The sequence below is a fragment of the Lepisosteus platostomus genome, chromosome 12 (genome assembly GCF_059453375.1).
Source record: "Lepisosteus platostomus isolate fLepPlt1 chromosome 12, fLepPlt1.hap1, whole genome shotgun sequence".
Lineage (NCBI taxonomy): Eukaryota > Metazoa > Chordata > Actinopteri > Semionotiformes > Lepisosteidae > Lepisosteus > Lepisosteus platostomus.
In genome coordinates, this window is record NC_142622.1 from 41,767,831 (window position 1) to 41,792,072 (window position 24,242).

The 24,242-nt window shown below is 45.9% G+C and overlaps 1 protein-coding gene across 1 annotated transcript; it reads left to right on the top strand.

Annotated features, from left to right (window-relative positions):
* Nucleotides 1–1,162: 1,162 nt before the first annotated feature.
* On the top strand, nucleotides 1,163–21,959 carry zbtb10 (zinc finger and BTB domain containing 10). The gene is made up of 5 exons (XM_088602024.1): nucleotides 1,163–2,224; nucleotides 12,391–13,300; nucleotides 17,038–17,103; nucleotides 18,380–18,555; nucleotides 19,269–21,959. Exons 1-5 carry the CDS (start codon nucleotides 1,496–1,498, stop codon nucleotides 19,596–19,598), a joined length of 2,211 nt encoding a protein of 736 aa, XP_088458150.1. The 5' UTR covers nucleotides 1,163–1,495; the 3' UTR covers nucleotides 19,599–21,959.
* Nucleotides 21,960–24,242: the final 2,283 nt, after the last annotated feature.

Consider the following 24,242-nt stretch of genomic DNA (forward strand, 5'->3'; position numbering starts at 1 on the left):
CAACTGGTAAGATGCTGTACAACAAACATTTTGTACAACTTCGACCGAGAAAATAGATACGTTTTATTCATTTGACAAATCCGCTTTGTGCAATTAAAATCCCATGTCTTAGGGTTGGAGAAGAAGTGGATTTTATCCATAGTGGGGTAGTGGGTAATACCCAGTCACTGGGGGGTTTAGGGTTCAAATCCCAGGTGACACACTTGGACGAATAATTTAGCAGCAATATATCTAATTATCCTGTACACATCACATACGCCCGCTGCAAGATCTTCGAAGGGCTGCAGCGACCCTTCACAACTACATTTCAGCCTAAGATGCCATTACGATATAAATTATAACTATAACACGTAAGATGTCATTATAATGAATAATACGCATATCCGCTTGTTTGAGGAGTGTGTAGGTCTTGGTCTGGCCCCTTTGTCAGCTCTTGAGAGTCTAGAAGTCGTTTGGACCGTCTCTCAGTACAGTCCTCACGGTGTGTGTGTGTGTGTGTTTTTGGGGGGGGTCCTCAGAAATTGCCACGCTTGTAAAATAAATGCTTGGAGCTGAGCGGTGTTTTTTTTTGTTTCGTTTTTTTCTCTTCCTCCCCCATCTCTCTCTCTCCGTCTTCCAACATAAGCAGATCCTACCGCTTCGCTAAAAAACAACAACAACAACAACAACAACAACGCGTTTCCATCTACCGGGGCTAGACGTAGCAGTTGAAGGGGGACATTTAACTGTAGTTTCGGTCCTTGCCCCGCAGTTTGGCCGCGGTGCTCGCCGGCAAGAAACCTCCAGCCTACAGCTCCGGAGCGAAGCGCACCGGGGGCCGCCGGCTCACCTGCCCATTATCCGCTCCTGAAGAGCCGACACGGCGCGCTAACAGGCAGGTTAGTAACCTGTCGTGATGCGCTCTCTTGCAGCCAGTAATGATGTAAGGTGGGAGAGAGGAGGAGGAGGAGGGGCTGCTGCTTCTGCTTCTGCCGGGGTCCCTGTGTGTGTTTTATTTCGAGGTCTCCAGTTTGCACAAGCAAAAGACGCACCCAGCGAGGAGGAGGAGGAGGAGGAGGAGGAGAAAAAAAGTCGGGTGCAGCGGCCGACACACAAAAGCCCCCCCCCTCGACCCCCCGGCTGTCAGGAGCACCCCCACCTTCCTCCGAGAGGGCTCCCCCCCCCCCCCCCGCGAGCGAGATGCATTGTGGGGAAAGTCGTTGGCATTCGACCTCTGCAGGGCCTGCGCGGACGCCGACAGAAGAGCCCTGAAATTCATTATGCGTTTAAAACCTTTATTTATTTCCGCATAACCTACACGGTCTCGCCAGCAGGCCAGAGAGAGAGAGCGAGAGAAAACAGGCCCCCCGCCGTGTTGGGGAATAAAAAAAAAAGAAAGAATTCGGGAAACAAAACAAAAAAAAACTCAGGAAGGTGCGGAAACTCTTCTCGACTGCCTTGCCCGGCCGGGGGATTTCGTAGCGAGAAGTGCGGATTTCTAATTTATCGCGGAGAAATGTCCGGGGAAAGAAACCGCAGGTCGCTGGCTTTCCGAGGAGGTGGATTAGCCGTCACCGGCGCCAGCGGCGGCGGCCACGGCAACAGCTGGGAGGCCCAGGCCTGGCAAGATCGGCATTTAAACGGGAACAGGCCGGAGCAAGAGGAGGACCGGGATCTGGGGGCGCGGGGGGCGTCGCTGGGGACACTGGAGGGTGGGGGGTCGATCAGCGACAGCACGGAGGCGGAGGAGGAAGAGGACGCGGAAGGGGCCGGCTGGGGGCTCGGGCTCCGGGAGGACGAGCGGGTCGCCCACCCGGGCGGGGACGGCAGCCTGCCCCCGCAGCCGGCCGCCGCCGCCGAGGGCGACCGCCGGGAAGGGGGCAGCAGCGGCTGGGGGGCCGGCGGCGATGACCCCCTGCAGGACGACGACGGGGCCGGCGCCGGCAGCGGCGGCACCGCGTCCGGGGAGGACGAGCGGGCCGACGGGGAGGAGAGCGGGGCCAGGAAGCCCTGGGTGGAGATGCGGCCGCAGACGCTGCTGCAGAAGCACTCGCTGTTCCAGCGCTCCTGGCTGCAGGAGTTCCCCTGGCTGCGCTTCGGCCAGGACAGCGGGCTCATGTCCTGCGCCTGGTGCCGCGGCCCGGGCGGCGACGAGCTGGCCAAGGGCAGCCGCAACTACAAACGCGCCCTGCTGCTGCGGCACCACCTGTCCGCGGAGCACGGCAGGAACGACCCCGACAAGCAGGTATGGAGGTGGGGAGAGGGAGGGGGTGCCACCACCACCACCACCACCATCATCATCGTCACACGCTTGTTTATTTTTTATTCTGGGGGGGGCGTCGCACCGCATCACTCTTCTTCGGGAGACCGATTCGGTGAAGCGCATCCCCCCCAAACCAAAACGAAACGCCTGGTCTTGGAAGTTGCTTCTAGGGTGGGGGGTGGCAACGTCTTAACGCGTAACGGGCGTTTAATCTCGTTTTTTTTTCCCCCTTCTAACTAGAAAAAAAACAAACGAACTAAATTACCTAGCTAGACCCCCGGGGATGATGAAACCCGGACGGTAAACCCCCCCCACACACCGGATAAACACTAGTGTTGCCACCACCTCACCACCCTTTCCTTTCCCCGAATTCAGCGCTTTTTTTTCTGGTCACGGATGAACGCCGTGATCGCCAGTCCGAATTTTCTTTTTCTGCCTCATTTGCTTAATTGCCGGGGTGTGTGCGTGCGTGGGGGGGGGGGTGTGGGGTCACGCTGCGTGTTTCTCGGGGGGGCGCTGCACCCCCCGGCCCGGCGTGTTCCCCGGTGACCTCCGCCTCGGCCTCCTGTCGGGTGCAGGACCAGGAAACGCGATGTATTTTTTATTTTTTCCCCGTCGGCCTAAAACGAACTCCAGGGGCGACTCAAGGCGGCGTGCTCCTGCCTGCCTGCCTGCCTGCCTGCGTGTGTGTCCGTCCGGTGCGGAAGTAGACGCGCTGTCGTGGGATTCACGGCTCGGCCCCACGGGGGCTCGTGTTTTTCTCGGAAAAGGCGGACGCGTGAGGTATTAATTAAAGCGGCCCCGCATGGACCCCCCCTCTCCCCCAAACGCCGGCCAGCTCTGAGGCGCAGGAAAGTCCGAGGCGTGAGCGGCCGTGTGGTGTTTACTGGTGTCACTCCGGCCGGCGACACGTCCGGGTCCTGGGAACTTGTCTGCACGTCCACTGTGCAGAGAGAGGAGGGGGGGCTGTATGTATATCTTGCGCTGTTTCGTACAAGTTGGCAGCCCCAGACTTTTCACAGCCCCGGGGAAAGCGCCGCATGCGAGAAAGAGAAAGCATGAGAAGTTTTTTTTTTTTTTCCCCTTCCACGCAAGGTGGTACCGACCGGTTCGAACCCCGCAGTCGGCTGGCTTGCATTAAAAAACAAAGCGCCTTCTGAGAGGAGCGGGGTGAGGGCTATCCTTAGCCGGCGAGCCGTGAATCTGCCCCCCTCCCCAAAAACAAAAAGGCCTTCAGGTGAATCGCTGCGGGTTTGAGCGTCTCTGAAGCAGCCGGCGAATTGGCGAAGGTCGTTTAGTGAAGTAAATCGATGGCACGGTGGTTGACGTTGGTAGCAGCGTGGGGACCTGGGTGGTTTTTAAAAGTTATTCCAGTGAACCAATCCTGATGTCAGGCCTCACTCGTGGGCGAAAATAATAAAAAACAAACAAACTGCACGGCAGTTCAGTGGTCTGTGGATTGCAGTTTCTACCGTGGCGAGTCTATGGGAAGAGGCGATAATGGAGCTTGTCCGCTCGCTCAGTTTTGACCTGGTCTTAAGTGCTATGAAAGCTAGTAGGTGTTCTGAGAGAGAGAGCATACTTCCTCTTTTAACAAGTTGTCTGTAAATCCAGACACGATCGGACTGCCCGAGTCATTTCTTGATCTTTATGTCAAGGGGCTCCAATCTTGTTCATAAAAAAAAAACAACAACATGGTAAACATCTGCAGCCGTGCACATATAGTTATTGACGAACTGCGTGTGCACAGCGGTTTTCATCCCAAGCACTTGACGCATAGGAGGAGACTTCATCCAGCGGTGGAGTGGTTCATGTTATGAGCCCGCTGCATGGCTGCTGCTGCCCTAATGAGAGGGGAGAGGGGAGAATTTGCTTTGCCAGTTGACGTAAGGGGGGCTTCAGGAGGTCAGAATGGATGAACCCACAGTGGGATTTAGCCAGGACGCTGGGATTAACACGCTGGGATTTCTTTGCCTGGGGGAAGCTGTACCTACAGGTACTGGGTGACTGGACCAGGCTGTTCTCAACACCCTGGGGTGTCGGAAAAGGGACCCTTAAAGACAGGGACCCCTTAAAGACACCGGTGCAGTGCTGAAGTAAAGAAACAAGTCTCGCTGTTGAGGTCAGGAGATCCCAGACCGGGTCTTTTTCATTGCATGAGCGTCCTACTTTGAGCCCCCAGTAGTTTGTTTGAACCATTAACTGAACTATTAATTTGTTCAGTCTGTTTTGCTCATCGTTTGCCTTCGACACCTGCAGATTTCAAGATGATGGATGATTGCAAGTAACTTGAAACTTTATACCGCTCAAGAGTCCATTGTGTTAAAAAGAGAGGCCATGATACACCTGAGTTCAGTTTAAAGTGTCAGCGCAGTATTTGAAGGCCCAGCTGGTACCGAAACCCTAAGACGCAGGAGTCGCAGCCTTTTCGTTTTTTCAGGTTGCGTGTGCGCGTGTGGTGAAGTCCCCTGCAGTTACCGAGCAGGAAATAAAACCACGATAGATGCCATCATCTCGCCTAATGACCACGTCAGGTCCTGGTAGTCATGAGGTCACTCGGCAACCGCGGGTCTCTCTCTCGGCCGTTAAAGACATAAACCGGCAGCTTTCGAAAGACGCTTCTTTGCTATTCCTGTCCTGAAACGAAACTGGTGGGCCGGCTGGTGTCTACGTTCATTCTGTACTGTCGCGTCTTCCACTGAGGGGGCTTTTCTAGGCCTTGTGCTCTTTTATTTTTCCAACATGGCAGTGGGGCTCTTGCAGTGTTCCTCTGACCTCGTACCCGTGTCTCGGCCTTCAGGGTGTGGGCTGGGTGGCTGACGTGTGGGGGGGGAAGGGGGGAAAGAGGTTGGTTGTCAGAGCGACTTGCGGTCTCCCGCGTGAAGGGGGACCTCCCAGCACGGGACGTCGTATCCACGAGGCCCGGCAGCGCCGCTGGTGCTGTTCTGGTACCTTACCTTGGGCCCAGTTTCTTAGAGAATGTGTCGGCGAATTAAAAAAAAAAAGAAGTTGTCGTCCCTCGGTGTTTCGTCTCGCGCCGTTGTGCGCTTTTCTCGGCCTCCTAGGTCTGGTTCAGCTTTCTGTTCGCCGTCGTCGGCTCACAGTACAGTTGGGGTTTTCTTTCCTGTCAGGTTGTGAAATAGCCAAATTCCGAGAAGCGAAGGATTAATTCTCTGTCCCTTTACCCCGCATTCAGTTGTTCAAATATCCAGGCTCCCTCATTACCCCAACTTTTGACTCGTTGCTTTAGGCCAAGAAATGGCAGAGAAAATATAGTAAGTGCCATCTTGTATCATTATTGACTTTCAGCCTCTGAACATCTGCAGTGCTGTGTCGAACGGAATACATGAAGTTCACCGGTCTCTGTCATCTGAGCTGTCTCGCATGGGGCGCAGGTTTTCGTTTCGCCCGTGTGATCGCACATTTGATGTGGTTACGAAATTTTCCCATTTCTGAAGTCACAGACGACGGCAGCAGAAGTTGTGGGTTTGACGATTTTTGACGGTCTCTGTCTTGTAATTGGGAGAGCTATCTGGTGAAAATCCACGGTTTGCAATTTCACGATGGAGAAACGAATGTTTGTGCTTGTGCACAAGGTTTTCTTTCTGCTGCACGACTGTAGGAGGAAACTGTTCATGCTTTGTAGTAAAGGGCGTAGTATTTTATTTGGAAATACCAGAAAGATATAGTAGTCTGGGTGTTTCATGACGGAATCCCTGTTCCTCTGAAATATCCCACATTTTCTGGTGCTTGCTTCTGAAGTATGTTGTCTGTTTTAATGATTGAACCGGCTCAAATCAACATTTTGGTGAGGTCCTTAATAAGTTAAAAAACAATCTGGAGAGCTCTGAATTCTAAGGTTTTGGTTGCAGGACCCAAATTATTTATCACACGCAGCATGGGTTGGTTAATCACGGTGCTTCAATAATAGTATGTGCACTACTTATTTGCATGCTTTAATTTCGGTTCCTATTGTAAATCATTTTGTTTGTGGTCTCGTATCGCTTAAAGTAAACACCTGCATTTATCATCATTAATGGCATTGACTTCATCAGTGAAGTCTCATCTTAAGTAGTGTTCTTTCTTGTGTTGAATCCTTCTACTTTAACAGTGTGCTTCTTGTTTTGCAATGTCTAAATCTGTGCCCTTTGTTCCAAATGGGTGTAAAAGGACTATTCAGCATTATACAGATTTGTTACAGATGGTCTTCAGCGAATTATACAGATTTAGCATTATAGGCCATTGGCATTGTTGTCAGTTACCTTTATATCAATTCAGTTCTTGACTTCTTTCTTCTTTTTCTGTTCATCTGAGCAGATGAGGTCCCCAAAATATTTCCTGTTGAACAAGTTCTTTCTCCTCCACATATCAATTCCGCTGTGTCGTTTGTTTTAGAGCACATGACTGTTGATGACTTGCAAGTCTTTGGAAACATTCAGGGTCTGTTCGCAGTAGCAACCTTTTGATATTTTTATACTTTCTATAAATGTTTCGGATCACATCTCTGTTAACCCGACGTCCAATTTCTTTTTTCGCCGTTTTCTTTTTTCAGAGTCTTTTCTTCGGTTTTATTCGCAGAAACGACAGTTGACCCAGATGGTTTTATGCAAATACGTGTCAAAAGCCTGTTCTTTTTTTCCACATCGCCTCTCGGTCCGTCGAGTCTGTGGCACTTTTGGGGAAAGCCTGTTACAAACCAGGAAATGACTTCCTGCACTCACTTAATGGGAAGCTTTGTGTTTTCAGCGCTGTGTCAGTGAGCAAACATAAGACATGAAAGGTACCCTGAGCTATCTTCTTAAATCACAGGCCACTGTATTTAAACAGTCATATTTTACACACTCTAAAAAAAAAAAAACCTTTATGCCTGGAGGCAGTGATGTATGATTGTCAGCAGTGAAACAAGTTGCCATTGACACTTTCTAAGTTGAATGTCCCGAAGTGTCTGTTACTCAGATACTTGCCTATTTCTTCACTCTGTCTAGAGTGAAATCAACCTGCCCTATAGCAGGTCAGTGTGAAATGTGAAACTAACACCGCTGGATTTGCATACCACAATTTCCGAGAGCACACTTATCGCAGCATCTGTTATGCGACTGCTCTCGCAGAGAAACGTGGCACATCTGGAGGCAAATGACACGAGAGAGGTTATTAAAATCTGAAGTATGAAACAGATCTGGGATGAGTGCCCTTTTCATGGCTCCACATTAGCAGAGCTCAGACTGCGATTTGGCTTTGCCGCCGCCAGATGTCTTTTTAAGCCCTTCAATTAAATTAACACGTTCTGGAGGCGCGAATTAGCGAGGAAATTGACAGACTAAAAAAAAAAGAGCAGATGATCAAAAGGGCCCTAAAAATGAATAATGCAGAATATTACTTTTATTTAAACAGTTAAATGCATTCCAAATATAAGCCATTGTTTTTGATGGTGGAAAAATTACAGCTCAATTCTGCATGACGATTGTGGCCAATTGATGCATCACGCTGTGTGTTTTAGGATTTTTTATCATGTTTACAGCTGTCCTTCATAATATCCTCTAGTGGCTCTATTCAGTATTCTGATGTCCTTCTGTTACATTAAAAAAAGACTAGAATGTGTAAAACGCTTTGTTAAATATTAATTTGAGCACGACACACACCGTGTTTCTCAATTTTTAAGAGGGAGAAAAGATGAACAATCAGTTTGTTTTCTATCAGTGTGCTAAATGTTGGTTTTAACATTTTGCACCCCAAACAAAAACATTTTGCCAACCCAAAATGAAAGTGCTTGGAAGTCCTTGTGGGTCATCCCATTGTGCGTGTTCAGTGTGAATGGGTTGTGTTCACTTCTTAAAGCCTAGATCTGAGCACCAGGCGAGGTTGGAGGCCACATCCCTTGTTGCTTTCTATAGCTAACCTACATTGTACACCGAAACTCATTCTGAACAGCTCTTTAGAAAGATCTTACCTCGTGAAAGAGAGAGTTCTGACTGGCTGCCAGCTTATTGTGCAATCATGCTTATAAACATTATTGATAAAGCACACATGGGATGTTTTATATTTCTTGCACCTTTAATGAAGTGCTGTGTTTTTGCTGTTGTGAACCACGTAAACCCACAAGTGGCTGATGTAATCCGGTTATATGAGGGATTATTTTACACAGGGCTGCGGTAGACTAATAAAACAAGTACTTGGTATATGCAGGGGATTTCAACCCTGGGCCCCAAGAGCACTAGTCCAGCAGGTTTTGTTGGTGGCCTTTAAATCATGAATCCTAGAGGCCAGGAACAATTTAACTGAGATCACTCAAGTAGGTGCTGTGTGTGGAATTAAGTCATGTAAGAGACCATTTAGAAATGTGGAAATCAAGTGTTCCCTTCATTCAAACGTTACTTAATGAAGTGCTGAAACGCATGTTCCTACTCTTCAAATGAGTGACTTAGGGTGACCCATAAGAATTGGTTCAAGCTGTCGAAGACCGCCATGGGGAACCCACGTTTATACTACAGGCTATCACTGATGAGATGACGCTACCATTTGATCAGTAGGCAAACACAGTTAGATAAACTGTCGCTCTGAATTTGTTTCCTGAAACAAATGAATTTGTTTCCTAATTCCAAGGGACTGTGTGGGTTAGTTGTAAGGGAAGCCCACTGGTTAAGACCTGACACATGCTAGTGCCACACTTGTCTGAATAATACGTTGGTGCTTTGCTGCTGTTTCACCGCTCCCGGGTTTTTTAAGCACATGCCTTTGTATGAGTACGAGACGCTTTCCTGTTGGGGTTTCAGTGTCAGAAACTGAGGATTTTTGGCTTTGTTGGTATAACAGTTCATACTAACGCCAAACGAGGCAAAAAACGAGCAGGTCCCGAGTCAGGGGAGATAAAAGAGGACTGCGTGTTATTCAAAGAATCCATAACGGCAGCATAGAAGGACAAGCACACTTGGCTTGATGCTGCACAGAGGTGCTTTTGAGCCCTTGTGAGGGTGTCTGAATCCAGACCACCTGGATATCGCTGCCCTTTCCTCTGGGTCCAAAAAGCCAGCAGTTTTGCTGGGGTGGTGGGACTATAGGTTTACTTCAGGGGGTGTTGATTGCAAGGGTGACATTTGTAATTCATGGATACATTTTGACTGTGACGCTCCTTCATTTGGCAATCGTAACGCCACCACCCAAAGAAGTGAGCGTGACCCTCTCTGGTTGTCAGATGCCAGTTGGCTTGTACAGTTTCCCATATATAAATACGCCTCTCACCCCTTAAAATACGGGGTTACAAAGAAGAGAGAAAAGTGAGCACAGGAAATCTATTGAATAACTATGGGACCAACTATATTTATTAGATGGGTGACTTCTCAATATAGTATCTCAGTTCTGCAATACATGCATTCCAGGGACTGACTGCAGAACCCCTCTTACCAGCATTTTATTAAAATAATTGGTCATAATATTTCTCTAGCACATCTTGTATGGTGAGGTTTAAAATTCTGACCTTGCGCTTCTGGACGTATAGGCCTGTGACCTTGAGCTTTTTGCCCCCATCCTGGTTTTTGGGTGGTCTCCGATGCCAACCCCAGGCGGTGCAGTTGTGTCTTACACGGCAGCCAGAGCCATGAAACTGACGTGTTGCAATTCCACCTCCGTGCAACTAGGGGGCGCTTCTAGCATGGGCGGCTGGCCTGTCTGCGCAGCCTTAGCCAATCACAGACTGACCAGTATACCTAGGACTCCACGCCCCCTTCCCCAGCTCTGTATAAACCGGTCTCATTCCCGTCACTGCTCAGTGTCGTATGCCTCTGGTTTGAGCTCAGGAACTTTACTTACCTGGCTTTTCCTCAACCTGGTATCCCGCTGCTTACCTTACTGTTTAATCCTGTCCTATTTCTGTCCTTGTTCCTGTTTTCTCATTATATTCTCCTGGTTATTCCTAGTTTCCTCTCCCCTGCTTCGTGTGTGGCTCTTGAATTTGGTCTGTTCCTGGATTTTGTTGCGGATTCAGTATTATAGTGTTTGTTTAGTGATCTCCTGTCTGTTGGTAGTTGCGCAGGGTCGCTGTTTCCTTGTTTGCTAGAGGTGTCTAGGCAGCCTGTTACTCTACCCAGTCTTCAGATAGCAGGTCGGGCATAGAAAGTGCTGGAGTCCAATAAACGATGCCTGATCAGTTGTTTTATTGGTGATCTGCCTACTTTCTGGACTATCTCCCAGAATCCCTTCCTGCTGCGATATCATTCTTTCGCTTACCTAAGTTGTCATGCTATTTAACGACAGCGGAAATAGCTTCTGCAATTTCTCCCAGGTGGGTGAGAGAGTGTGGAGAGTGAGTAGGTTTCTGAAACACCGATAGTTTCCGGCCTGTCTTCTGTGGCAACTGCTGTACTTTCAGAAACCGTTTTGGGTGGGTGTTCAAGTAAAAAAAAATGACATAAGCAGAAATGATCAGACATCTTCAGAAAAATGTGTCCAGTAGGGTTTGTCGCAAAATGATATGGAAATGACGCTATAAGTCCTTCCTTTATGCACAAACTGTCACTGGTGCTGAAAAGTACTGAAACGGGGGGCTTTTACCAGATTGGTAAGAGTGAAAGTAAGATGTTATTCTGATTCTGGTAAGAAACTAGAATTTTTGTAAACGGAGTTGATGAAAATCCCAGGCTACTTGTACAAGGAAGAAGAAATGGTACCCTCTCATGACATGCTTATGGTCACTTTCAGGGAAACTTAGAATTGTTCTATTTTCTGTGTGGAACATTCGCTGCACTGAAGCAGGTGATGGGTTTTCTTGAAGTGACAATGTTTGGGTTTGTACATGGTAAGAGATTTGCATTTTTTGTTGAACCCAGTTAAGAAGAACTCTTCATTAAGATTGTAGTTTTGTCTCCTAGAGATGGCACACTTCTAGACTGCCAGCTGATATTGGGAGAGGCATAAATGTGGATAACCGCGCAATGTACGCGTTCTGTAGATGAAGCCCTCAAGCTCTTAATGAGGTCCTTTATGAAGTGGCTTTTTTCCATTTGCTCATTTTCAAGATTATTTACTCAAGGATGAGGCAGGCCAGTGTACGGTCTAGAAGTGGGACTTAATGCCTTTTCAGTGGCTTTGCTGAGTGAATTGTTCAAACGTGTCAGTGCTGTGTGAGGCTTTCCTACAAGTGCTCATTCACAGGCTCTGGGCATGGCAAATGTTTTTCCAGGGAGTGCATATTATGGATCGAATGAATAACTTATGCAACATGTCTTACTTTCAGTTTTTCACGGTTGTCCTGTCCTGTCAGATGTGTGCACACGGACTAGGACAGGACAGGTCAGCTGTGCCCCAGTGTGAGTGAACATCTGTCAGGTAGTCTCACGAATGTGAATCCCATAGACTGCCACCATCGCCTCTGTGGGCAGTTGTGTTTTTTTATGAACAAATAAATCTTGCTTAAAGCTACAAGTTCTGCTCATTTGAGGCAGTTAAGGTTTAAGGGAAGTGTTAGTTTCTTTGTGCACAGTAAAATGTTCACATGGAAAGTCAATCATCGGTATAGCATATTAATGTTCCAGGTTTCTCAACCAGTAAAGATGATTGCTCTGAGCAGGTGTCCCAGAATCACTAAAAAGTGCATATTTTGAACCCAGTGTTGTAAGACAAACAGCCATTCTATTGTAAAACGTCATGCTGAAATAGAATGTAATGTCCTTTTTTTTTGTCTAAAATGGCAGTATACAGTGGTATGACTGACTGGAGCAGTATTTTTGTGGCTCGTGCGAGAGGTCATTTTTTAAAACCCACAGAGAACGGTATTATTGCGTACCTTTTTGTGAAACAAGTGGTTAACATTTAAAGTGTTTAAACTGTGCTAAGGCTGAGAAGAAAAAAAAAAACAATCTTCTGGGGGCAAAAACGGACCGTCTGACCGAGCTAATGCGTAAGTGTTGTAGCGCGTTCACGCCTGAGCGAGGGCCCCGGGGGGGGCTGGGTGCGAGTGTTGAGGTGTGTCTTCAGCTTGTCGTGCGACCTTGATCATAGAAAGCCAAGCGGATCACAGGTGGTCAGTTCCAAATTCTCACCGTGGAGATTCGGGAAAAAATAACGTCTTTTCGCTCTTTTTGCTTTTTAACTTTTTCAAAAAGACCCCGGCCGAGGTATTTCAGTCCCGTTTTCCGTTTTTTTTGTCTCCCTGTCAGGACACGGAGAAACCAGGAGACGCGGACGGGGAGGATGCGGAATATAGAAACAAGCCAAACGAGAACTCTTACTGCTACCAGCTGCTTCAGGAACTAAACAAGCAGAGGAAAAACGGCATCCTCTGCGATGTCAACATCGTGGTGAGCGGCCAGGTCTTTCGGGCGCACAAAAACATTCTTGTGGCAGGTAGCCGCTTTTTTAAGACACTCTATTGCTTAACCAAGAACGAGAGCTGTGACCAAACCACCATCACTCACTTAGACGTTGCTGCTGTTCAGGGCTTTTCCGTTATCTTAGACTTTCTGTACTCTGGCAACCTCCTGCTCACAAGCCAAAACGCCATCGAGGTGATGTCCGTTGCCAGCTACCTCCAGATGACCGAAGTGGTGCAGTCGTGCCGCGCCTTCATCAAAGACGCGCTGAACATCAGCATCAAGTCCGAAGCCCCCGATTCGGTGGTGGTCGACTACAACAAGCGGAGAGCGGTCACCAAGGATGGGAAGGGGGCGGACAAGAAGCCCAGCAACTTCTGGGCGACCAGCATCCTCTCCAAGCTCTCCATCAAGGCGAGCGGCCACATCAAGGAGGAGCCCAGCGACGTCGAGGGGTCCATCGGTGAGAGCTACCCCCTCAGCAGCTCCGGGTGGGGATACGACAACTCCTCCGAGTCCGCCGAGAACGAGCCGCAGGGCCCGGGACCCGTGTTCGTCTGGAACGACGCGGCCATCCAGACGGGCAGGAGGGACTTCAAGCAGGAGCCGGGCAGCGGCAGGAGGAAGAATCAGACCACCCGGCGGTATGTCTACAACATGACCCCGGAGCCGGAGGAAAGCTTTGACGAGGGGATGTTCGTCCAGCCTTCCAGCTCCTACTCCAAAGACGACCTTCAGTTCTTCTCCGAGAACGCAGGTACGGTTTCTCGACTCCTGTCCTGTCGCCTTCACTCCTCCTAAGATGGCTGGGCTGTCCGCCCAATTCATGTTCCCAGATTCATGTATGTAGCCGTTGGTACCTTTGCTTACTACGTTACTGCTTGATGGCTCTTGAAATGATGGTGTATGCCCCATCCTTCTGACAAGCTGAAATTGTGTTCAGAGTGTTAATTTGGTTAGAGGTTGGATCAGTATTGAATGTTCCAGACCAATGCAGATCTTTTCAAAACCAGGCGGAACTCCTGTTATGCGTTGAAACCTGACCTCTTGCATAAAATAATGTAATAATATATTGAATAGTAGGATGTTAGTTGGAGTTGGCACCCTCTGGTCTTTGGCACCCTCTGGTCTGGTATGATTTAAAGAAGTTATATGTTCGTTTATCTTGAATGGGGCCAACCTGACCACTGTCTGGCAGAAGGCTATTTGACGTATCGGTGCTGTTCTTTTGTTGTAGTGGCAGTGAACCATAAGCGAGTGCAAACATTGACATAGCAATTGAATTATTGCAGATATTGGACAAGGAGACCAATATAGAAATTACCAGCCCTGGTCCTGGGACCCTACACAGCTGCTAGTGTTCACAGCAACCAAGCTCTTTACTTACACAAAACTTTAATTGAACAAAAATATTGTTTGGTTAGAACCTTTGCGAAGTTCTCTCTGCTCAAAGATTGGAGGTTCGAAGTTACTTAAGAAACCGTAGTTAAAAGCCAACCTCCTGCATGTTTAAAACGAAAGACCTTAAATGAGGCCTATTATTTTGTCTGTTAAGGGTTTGAGTATTTATTTCAGTGCTCATGTGGAACAAAAACCCGCAGGTGTGTGGCTGCCTCCGAGCAGGATTGGGAACCCCTGACCAAGAGGGTCTGGATAGAAAAATCATCAGGTCCTTACGGGGTTTTTTGTCAGCAGTGACAACATAGTGTTTTCCTAGGTCAGTGAAGGAGGAGAAGAATAAATACTTTAGTGATTAATTGTGATGAATGAGCAGCATTGCAAGTGTTCCATTTATATGCCTGTATAAACGCAAGACTCCCACTGAAAACTACAATATTTACTTCTGGTTCGGCCTGTATGAAGGAACTGATTATTATTTCCTTACTCTTTCGAATGCCTTCATTACAAATTTGGGACGTCTCCATTGTGAGCTGTTTTAAAGCAGTCTAGCGCGTCAAAACGGCAAACTGCGTTTCGGCTGCAACTGTATTTGTCTCTAAATAGACAAATATCGACTGATAATATTGACGGGCCACTGACAGGTTTGATGTTTGATTTTTACTTGGTTATAAAAATGTTATTTTTTGCACCTGTGACAACTGGAGAACTGCGGCTCTACCTAAATATACTCCGCAGTGGGCTACTGAAGTCCAACAGGGCAGAAAGCAGCTGAGCTCTTTCCTGGGTCAGTAAGTCATAACAGTGTTCACATTTTGGCAGTTACACTCTGACTTTAAGAATGTGCTTGTTTTGGATTCGTCAGATGTAAAACACAGTAATCAAGTTCTTTATTTTGATAAACTCAATTCTTGTGTTATTTTAGCAGTGCTGACGGATGATTCTTTTCTGAGGAAGGCAGGGATCTGCAGTGCCTGTTTTCTCCACACATGTCTTTGCCAGTGAAGGCCATCTGCTGACTTGAGCTCTCTTGGACAGTAACCTGGGGAGGATGTTCTGCCAGCCTGTCTGTTAAAGTGTTATTGTGTCACTCTTGACAGCACAGATCTCATTGTTAAAGCCCACTATATAGTTGAGGTTAAGCTGTGCCCTCGATTTGATTGTACTTTCTTGCCCATTCTATTTTGTGTTAAATATGGATGAGAATTATAAATAGTTTAAAGAGATCGTTCTTCATGCATAAAACAGATTTATCCCCAGAGTGAGTGGAACAACTTCTAAGTACACTATCCCAAGTGGTTCAACAAATTAAGAACAGGATCTTGTTAAATAAGAGGAGTGCAATATGGAGAAGGAATTTAAAAAAGCAAAGGGAGATGGAAAGGGGTGTTGCATTAGAGACGATTTGTTATTTTAGTATTCCAACAGCACAGGAACCATAAACAATCAAGTAAACTGTATCCACTTCCAGCTCGCGAAAGGGAAATGGCCAAATGAGTATTTCACTTGGCTGCTCTCTAAATATGACATCAGAAACATGCCCTAGGCGGCAAAAGGACACAGTTCTTTATTAAATATTATCACACACAAGGCAGAAGTCATTTGGGTACTAGATGCACTCAAGGATAAAAAAGCTTGAAGCACCAGATGGTATCTCACCAGTTACACTCAAGGAAATGAGATGTTATTCAAAAGCCAGTGACGCAGCTCTTCCAGCAGTTGATTATGAAGGTGGTTGGCACCCACAGGCTGGAAAATTGCTGACAGAGTACACATGAGCATAAAGGGTGACAGAACTAACCTAAATAATCACAGGCCAACGAGTCTAACGTCTGTGTACGTGGAGGGTTATGAACACAATTTGAGCCCAACTAGAGGATCACTGATCACTGATCACTGATCACTGATCACTGATCACTGATCACTGATCACTGATCACTGATCACTGATCACTGATCACTGATCACTGATCACTGAAATGGAAATTGTATCCTTAGGGAATAGTCAACATCTGGATGGATGATATCAATACAATCATCAACAGTAATGGATACACACAGGCCATATGATATGATGTATTGAGATTTTTAGAATGAAGTTCATTTTCGATGTAGTTCCTCATAAACGATTACAGGCAAAAAGCATTCAGGGAAGTGTGGGTTTTGAATGGGAATTGGTTAATGAATTGGAAAAAAAGAGTACAGATAAAGGGTAGATGTCCAGATTGTGGTGAGGTAATGAGTACCACGGGTATCTGTACAAGGACCCCTGCTCTTCCTGATTGATATCGACGATCTAGATTCTTGTATAGTGAGTGAACTAGTCAAAGCTTCAGGTGATGTCAAAGCAGATGGATTTGCCAGGTGGTCTACCTGTTCATTTTCAGAATGAATGGTGAAACAAAAATATATACAGCTGCATTTTTACACATCTCACAATCTCCCTTGTTGGCTTGTTCTTCCCTCACAAACACCCATTGGGTTTTGGCACTGCAAAATTGAATTAGTTGTTAGAAACCGCCCTCTCTCCTCCAGTCAGCCGACTGCGATGTTTAAAAGAGGGGGGAGGCTTGTGTATTGCTTTCCATCCACACACATTCCAGGTGTCACAGAGGTGAAGAACTGTTTAGGCCCTTGATGATGCTGTTTTAGTCTTGCCATTTCATAAAATAGATGAGGAAAAGCTGCAGCAGTGCATTGTGATTCCTAATGCTCTTGTCTCGTCTCTCACTGGCTGTAGCTGAAGTAATTGCTTTCTCCTAAGGATCTCTCCTACTTAAGAAACTTTTTTCCCCCCTGTTTGACACCAAAGCAAACCGGATGCGAAATCCATCGAAGCAAAGGTGTAGAACAAGTTTTTAATGGAGGATCTGACTGCAAAAGTGGGAGAGAAGTAGGATCAGCCTGGTGCTATTTTGAGGTTGTGGTAACTAACCCACACCCTCTCCGTTTCAATATGGTGCGCAAACAGGAGGACAAAGAAAGGATTGCAAAATCTGTCTCAGGAGTCAGACTTGAGGATCCAGCCCCTGCTTTTTCAGCTCCTGTAGTCCATTTTTTTTTAAATCTCTCCATCATTTTTCTTTTTGCTTTTCAGAGTTGGCAAACCAGATCCAGTACAGCTTACTGCAAGATGCACAGCCCAGGGAATCTTGGGAAAATGGTGAGTGGTTTAAGTCCTAATTGCCTTTATACCATCCTGTTTTTTTGGCACTAGTCACTGGTGGTGATGTGCCCTACCAAGACAGATGTGTCTGTATGTGCCTGGAAGTGGATGTTTTTTCCAGTCCACATGAGGCTGTACCTTGGATAGACCTTCTTTGTTGTGAGAACCCCGAAAGGCAGCAATTGTGGTTAAAAATGTTTATTCTGGTGCGTTCCTGCTTGGCTGTAGCTCATGAAGCCGGGATGTTTAAAAGAACACTTATTTGTAAGTTGTGTATAAAATAGATCTCTGTCCATGTATCGTAATGCCAACTTTGCGGTTCTTAAAATGTACGGTTTTCTTGGTAGTATCTCAGACCATGCCGTTTTTGTTAGTATAACCCCGAAAATTAATTTTGGTCAATTAAAAGCTGCTCTGTATCATCAAACCATGGGTTTAAGTAAATAAAAACATTTCTTAGTGCGGTGTGCTTTTTGGAGAGAGAGGCACAGATGGGTCAAATTTACATCGTGATTGCCGTCAAGGCATGATTTGTGATGAAAAGCTTTTGCAAATGCAACAGTCAAACCTGGTTAAGTGTGGAGACAGTCGGAAATAGTTTGCGTCACAAAATGATGCTCAGACCCGAATAATAATTCTGTTTATTAGTGCATTTTAAGAACCTCAAAGCTCTGTAAAACAGCATGACACAAGCATCAAGTATGTGGGGCAAAGACCAGCACATGAGATTTCCTTTGAAGAGAAAGGCTGACATATACATTAAAAGCTTTATTGAAACGACAGCTCTTTTAAACAAATTTGACAGCGTCTCTATGGATTTGGGCGCCGAGTTCCACCGAGAAGGAGCTGCACATGAGAAAGGCCTGTTGTCCATGTGTGGAGCCTGTTGTTCTGCAGAGCTAGAAGGCCTGTACTCATCCAGTAAGGTCTTCAGATCGCAGTGCACCAGTCAGTACGTTTCAATTAAGAAGACTTCTGCCACCTAGCCCTGACCGAGACCATGCCCATTTCTAAACCCACCATACAATTTATTCCTCTCTGCTCTGGAGTTCTCGAATTACTGTTTAATTCTGTGTTACGGTAGTAGAGAGTGTTTACCGAATGTACTTGGCCATCCTAAAGCACAGAGAAGGAGGCTGGAAGTTTAGAATAGGGGGCTCCTACGAGCGCGGGAGTGGTGGGAAATTGGGGCTGACCCATGTGATCGCCGCCGCCGCCGCTATGGTGGTCTTCGGCCGCGGATCTGACCCTTTACCTGAACCGTCTCCCCTAGGCGAGTCCTCGGCGTCGGTGGTGAACAAGCTGAAGTGCCCGCACTGTAACTACATCGCCAAACACCGGCGGACGCTCAAGAGGCACCTCATCATACACTCCGGCGTGCGCTCGTTCAGCTGCGACATCTGCGGGAAGCTGTTCACCCGCCGGGAGCACGTGAAGAGACATTCCCTGGTGAGTCCCCGGCAGACGGCGTCTTCCCAGCCGCACTGCTGCGGAGAAACAAAAACGCCTCGAGCTCCGTTTCAAACCCACCGTCTGGCACTGTGGAATTTCCATTTTCAGTTGATTTAGAGAGAATGGTGGTTCGATAAACAAATCATAACACTTCGCTGAGATAAAATTGATTGGAAAATGTACGAAAAAAACCTGTGCAGTCAATACACACACTTTTCTAAAATAGTGAAAACTACAGTAGTTGAGATGGCAGTCTCTGTAGCTGTTTGATGTTTTTCACGACAGCAGAAAGACAAAAGCATTCAAGTCTTTAAATCGGGGTGTTCAATAACCCGAGCTTCTAGACTCTTCTGCGGTATTTTCACAGAAACGGTTCCTTAATTGAATTGTTCATGACTTAAAACAAGGGTTTTGTCAAAGCAGTGCAGTGGAATAAATATAAAAGGTCCACTTACTACCCCCCCAGTTCAATCCTTTTACCGTTCTTCGGCGTGACTTGCTAGTCTTGATTTTATTCAGAAATCACAGTTGCAGTACTGGTGTCCGATCTCACTACCGCATGCTGCTAGAGACGGGACGAGAGCAGTGTGAATGTGTCGGGTGTGTATGCGTGTTTGGAGGACTGTCCCTCGCCAGCAGGGCTCGCTGGCCCTGCTGGAAGTTCTGCGTGACGGAGGGAGTCTCTCCCGTGTGTCTCCCGCCCCTGGCAGGTGCACAAGAAGGACAAGAAATACAAGTGCATGGTGTGCAAGAAGATCTTCATGCTGGCGGCCAGTGTGGGCATCCGGCACGGCTCGCGGCGCTACGGCGTGTGCGTGGACTGCGCGGACTCGCACCAGGGCTCGCAGGAGGGCCTGGACGCCATGCAGGAGCTGGAGTTCTCGAGGGAGGACGACTTCGAGGAGAACGAGGCGGGCGAGGGCGAGGGCGAGGGGGAGGAAGACCTGGGCGAGGAGGGCGAGGAGCAGGCCGAGAACGACCAGGCCCACTGGGAGGAGGCCGACGCCAGCGAGGTGTGCGTCACCCTCGAGGAGGACTGATTCCGGGCTGGGAAACAATCAACGACTCCAAAGTGCTATCATTCTTCACGGTCGCATAGACCCGTGCGCGTAGAGAAAGCTTTGGCAAGAAGGGTGGGACTCCAGGATGTACAGAATTAGGCTTCGGACACTGGATTGCGGGCCGACGGGAGAAAGAGAAATGTTTATTAAATCAGGTTATTGGTGATGTAATTTTCTTTTTGTTGTTCTGCATAGGGGACGGCTGTGTACAGCGTTTCATTTACGATAGGCCAATCATCTTAAAAGAAAATTTAATTGTTCTATTTAATTTATAAGAAATAAAGATATTATGGTCTTATTAAATGCTATAATTTTTCATGTTGTTTGTGTCTTCTCACGTTTTGTCTCATTTAGATATCTCCTGTTATATCACCTGTCATTATTGATCGTATATTGCTAGATGAATATTTAAAAAAAAAAGAGCGAGGAAAAAGGGTGTAATGCATTATGGAGCAAATGCCTGGACCGAAGTTCAGTGTGTTTAGCTGTAACCTTTTTTTTTCCCCTCCTGTATAAATCTTGGAACCAAAAATCTGTTTTGTGTCTTTCCAATGTACGGCAGCCCTATTTATAATTAATTTATGTAGGCTGTTTTATGGTGCCAAGCAGAACGCACACCAAGATTTTACAGGCAAGCTAACTACTGAAACGCAGTCATGGGATGTGCAAAAAAACAAACAAAACAAAACCCAGCCAGACAGGGAAGAGATTGCCAGGTTTGTATGAACCACAGCGCCAACAGCACACTGACTTGCAGCTTGAAATTTGCCAAATTAGGAAAATGTTTGGTGCTTTTATGTCCTTCATACAACATTGGACTTCTGGAATATTTATGCCGAATCATTTAAGCAATCCACGCGATGATTGGCTTTGTGCTGCGGACCCTACCAGGCGTGTCATGCTGCTCTGGAGCTGCTAGCGTAGTTTTGGGAAGCAGCGGGGACCTTGTGTATATATAGCCCTTTAAAGATGAGGTACTTGTAATCAGGCAATGAAGGGCATCATTAATTCTGCTTCTTACCGTGAAAGATTTGAAATCGGTGTATGCAATTTGTTTTTAAACTTCAGTTCTCTGATTTGATATACAAATTAAGTCTTACATTCAAGTTTAATTTGGAAATGTTCTAGCTATATGTAGGTTTTAAGTGCCAGCAGAAAAACAAAACCCTAAGATTTTTTTTTTTTAAAGAACTCAGCGGCAGTTTTAAGCCTGATGGGAGCTTTCTTTCCTCTGTATGGGTGCTTGTTCGTGTGCTTTCAGACGAAAGCTCACGGTAATGCACTTACTTCTCTGTGTACGTGAAAAATCATTCAAAATTGACTTGGCTTTCTTTCCCCCCAAAAGAGCAATTGAATTTGAAAGCTTTCGGTGTACTTTAGGAAAACCTTTTTTTTCTTCTTTATTTAATGTCTAATTACAATGTTGACTCCAAAATGCAATCAAGACTGTTAATTCCTATTTGTTCAACCAAATCTTTGTTGTTTGAGTAACTGTATAGAAAGCCCAGGTAAACACTAGTGTGTGGACCCCTGCTTGTTAATGTATTTGTGTATTTCAGATTTAAATGTTTGAATTCTAAAATCATTCACTTTACACTAGATGCATATAATGTTTAGCTTATTGTTTTGTTGTTTTTTTTATTTTTTATTTTATCAAGCACATATTTTATAAAATCGTGTAATGTTTGTGGGGTTAAGCCTAGGGACAGTAGTTTCTGTTCAAATGCAGTGAATATATTGAAGTGCTATAATGAAACAGAAATGTATAATTCTCCCTTTATTCTAAATGAAATTGTATTTTAAAGCTGTATAGAAAATATACATGTTCATATTATTTACCTTCAAATCACTGTGGGAGGATTTTTATATATATATAAATGTTTAATTTACACTATGGCCTACAGCTGCAGTTAATGTACCGAAAATCTTGGCCTGGCTTCTCACATGCATCATTGTTTCCTTTCCATCCATTTGTTCAGGACACAACTCTGTTAATTTCTTTGCTTTACAGATTTCTGTATATCTGATAAATCGATCTTTCTCTTCTTTAGATTTTATGCTGTAAAATGGGGAAAACAAAAAAAGCAGGACACTACAGTTACGTAGTGAGTTTTTTCAGCTGTATTTTTTTAAGCTGTTAAAAGATTTTAAGTATTTTTTGGTGACGAAGCTGTTATGTACAGTAAAACAAATGGGTTATAGACTTCTACGAATACCAAAAGTCAGGTTGTTCCTTTTTATGTTTCAAGGTTATTAAAAATCAAAATGCTCATTCTGTTTCAGATGTACTACTGTTCCTCTGTATAATAAATTTTAAAAATAAAACTTTGATATTGCTAATGTCCAGCTCATTTTTGGGAAGAGTGATTTAGGAGGGGAAGGGGGGTCTCAGATTTTGTCTGGATTAGGAGAAGAAATGTAATTCCCGCTTAAAACAGTTTCATGGAGAATCTTTATCTCCATTTGCAAACCTTATAATACGTAGTTAAGAAAGGGATTAACAGATAATATACACTGGACGATCAGATACAGTACAATTGGAGGGCTAGATATTGAGGTTGAGATTTTATTCTACATTCTTCAAGGCCTCCCAAGTGAATTCACCTCTAGATGTCCTCCAGAACTGGACAGGAAGAAAATCCAATGTTATTCATATTTTCTGATTGCTGGACAGCTGTGTGTCAGCAAGTTAGAGTCCATTAAGAAACCTCTTAACTGTGCCTCTTCTGCAGTTCTTGCTTTTGCTGATCCAACATTCCCCGACACCCGGACCCCAGTAATGGAGGGCGAGAAGCTACACTGTACAGGGAGCAGGGTGAGATGTTTAAACGCCACGCTAAAGAAGGGATTCTCTGAAGCAGAGCAGGCTGTATGTGCATTCAGATTCCTAGACCACAGATGACTTGCACCAGTTTTAATGACTTTGTATGCTGCCCGTTTACATCCGATTCTAACGTGTTTGTGTTTGTTGACTTCTATTATTATTATTATTATTATTATTATTATTATTATTATTATTATTATTATTCTACGAAGCTGGATACAAGAGTTGGCTGCTGCTCAAGAAGCTCTTAACCTTTTCCTTGGACATCTAGAGCCAGCCAAGAAAAGGGCAAAATGCCGACGCACCTTCAAGAGGACGAGATAACTGGGATAAGAAAAGTTCAAATCGCCCCCCGAGCATAGCAGAGGGGCACAGCAGGGAGGGTTTAAATGGCATGATCTGTGCCGAGTCTTTGGTCCGATGCTTGCAGTTTCACCCGCTGTAAAACCTCTCGAGTTGTCAGTGTGCGAACTAATGTTTGAATGGTATCAAAGGCTGATTGAGAAGATCAATTTAACACTTATAGTGGTGTGGTCCTCAAAAAAAATAAAAATAAAGCAGACCCACAAAATCATTTTTGTCAAAAAAACAATTCAGGTGTTATTTTGTTGGACCTCTAAGTGTAATGCAAATCCAAACCTGACCCCCGCCCTTAAACTCTCAAATACAATTGATCAATAAATGTATTACACATGAGTTCAAATGTCACCTTGCCACCACAATAGTATGTTTGCTTTTCTGTTAAGTCAAGATTTTTTTCTGTTGCCAAGAACATTTCTGGATTTGTTTTTTTAATGCCAGCTTTGCGATTACAGAATATTACAACAAGCTGAGGGGGGATTGTAGTTGCAGTAGACCTGCCACTAGAGGTCACCAAACTCATCTGCCTGGAGTAAAGAGTCTGGCTTCCTGTGTGTATTAAGGGCACAGATTCTCAGTTAGGCCTGATTGGTAGTGTTGGTTTATAAATGGGGTTTTGGATTTAGAAAGCAATTGCTGCACATTGCTTATAGTTTAGTAAGTAGGAAAGTCCATCTTCTGTTAGTTTTCAAAGCACAAGACCGTGCTGGAACTAGTATAAAAGGTCTTGCACACCATCTGAAATTCTTTGTGAGCTTTTATGTGCTCAGATCCCTGAAGCCATCTTACTAAGAGATGGAGTCTGTCAAACAGACCAAGGGTTAGAATTACCATCCGTCCCACTTATAAACTCTTCTTCCAATTCGGGGTCACAGGGGATCCCAAGCCTGTCCCAGCAAGCAGTGGGCGCAAGGCAGGGTACACCCTGGACAGGACACCAGTCCATCGCTGGGCAGACACAGGCACAACCGTGCACACAGTCATGCCTAGAACCAGTTTCCCCAGAAATGCATTAACCTACCAGCGCATCTTTGGACTGCAGGAGGACACCAGAGTCTTCGGAGGAAACCTACATGAACATGAGGAGAACATACAAACTCCACCCAGACAGCACAGCTGACCACTGTGCTGCCTAGAAATACCACACACCTTTAAATATGAGTGTTCTGATCGCTTTCAAATGCTTAGGTTAAGAGAATATGAAGTTCTTATTCATCTTTGTTGAACTCCCAGGTGTTCTTGGGGGGAGACTGCGATGGTTTATGTCGGCTCAGGGCTTGCATCTTGTGTGTGGATGCAGGTCGTTGCTCAAAAGTAACAGTGAGCAAAAGGGAGCTGCTCATCGCCAGCACACTGTCACAGAATCGCCCATTTGTGAGGCCGAATCAGAAACTTTGATTCGCCAAGTACAAAACATACAAGGAACTTCTCTTGACGCA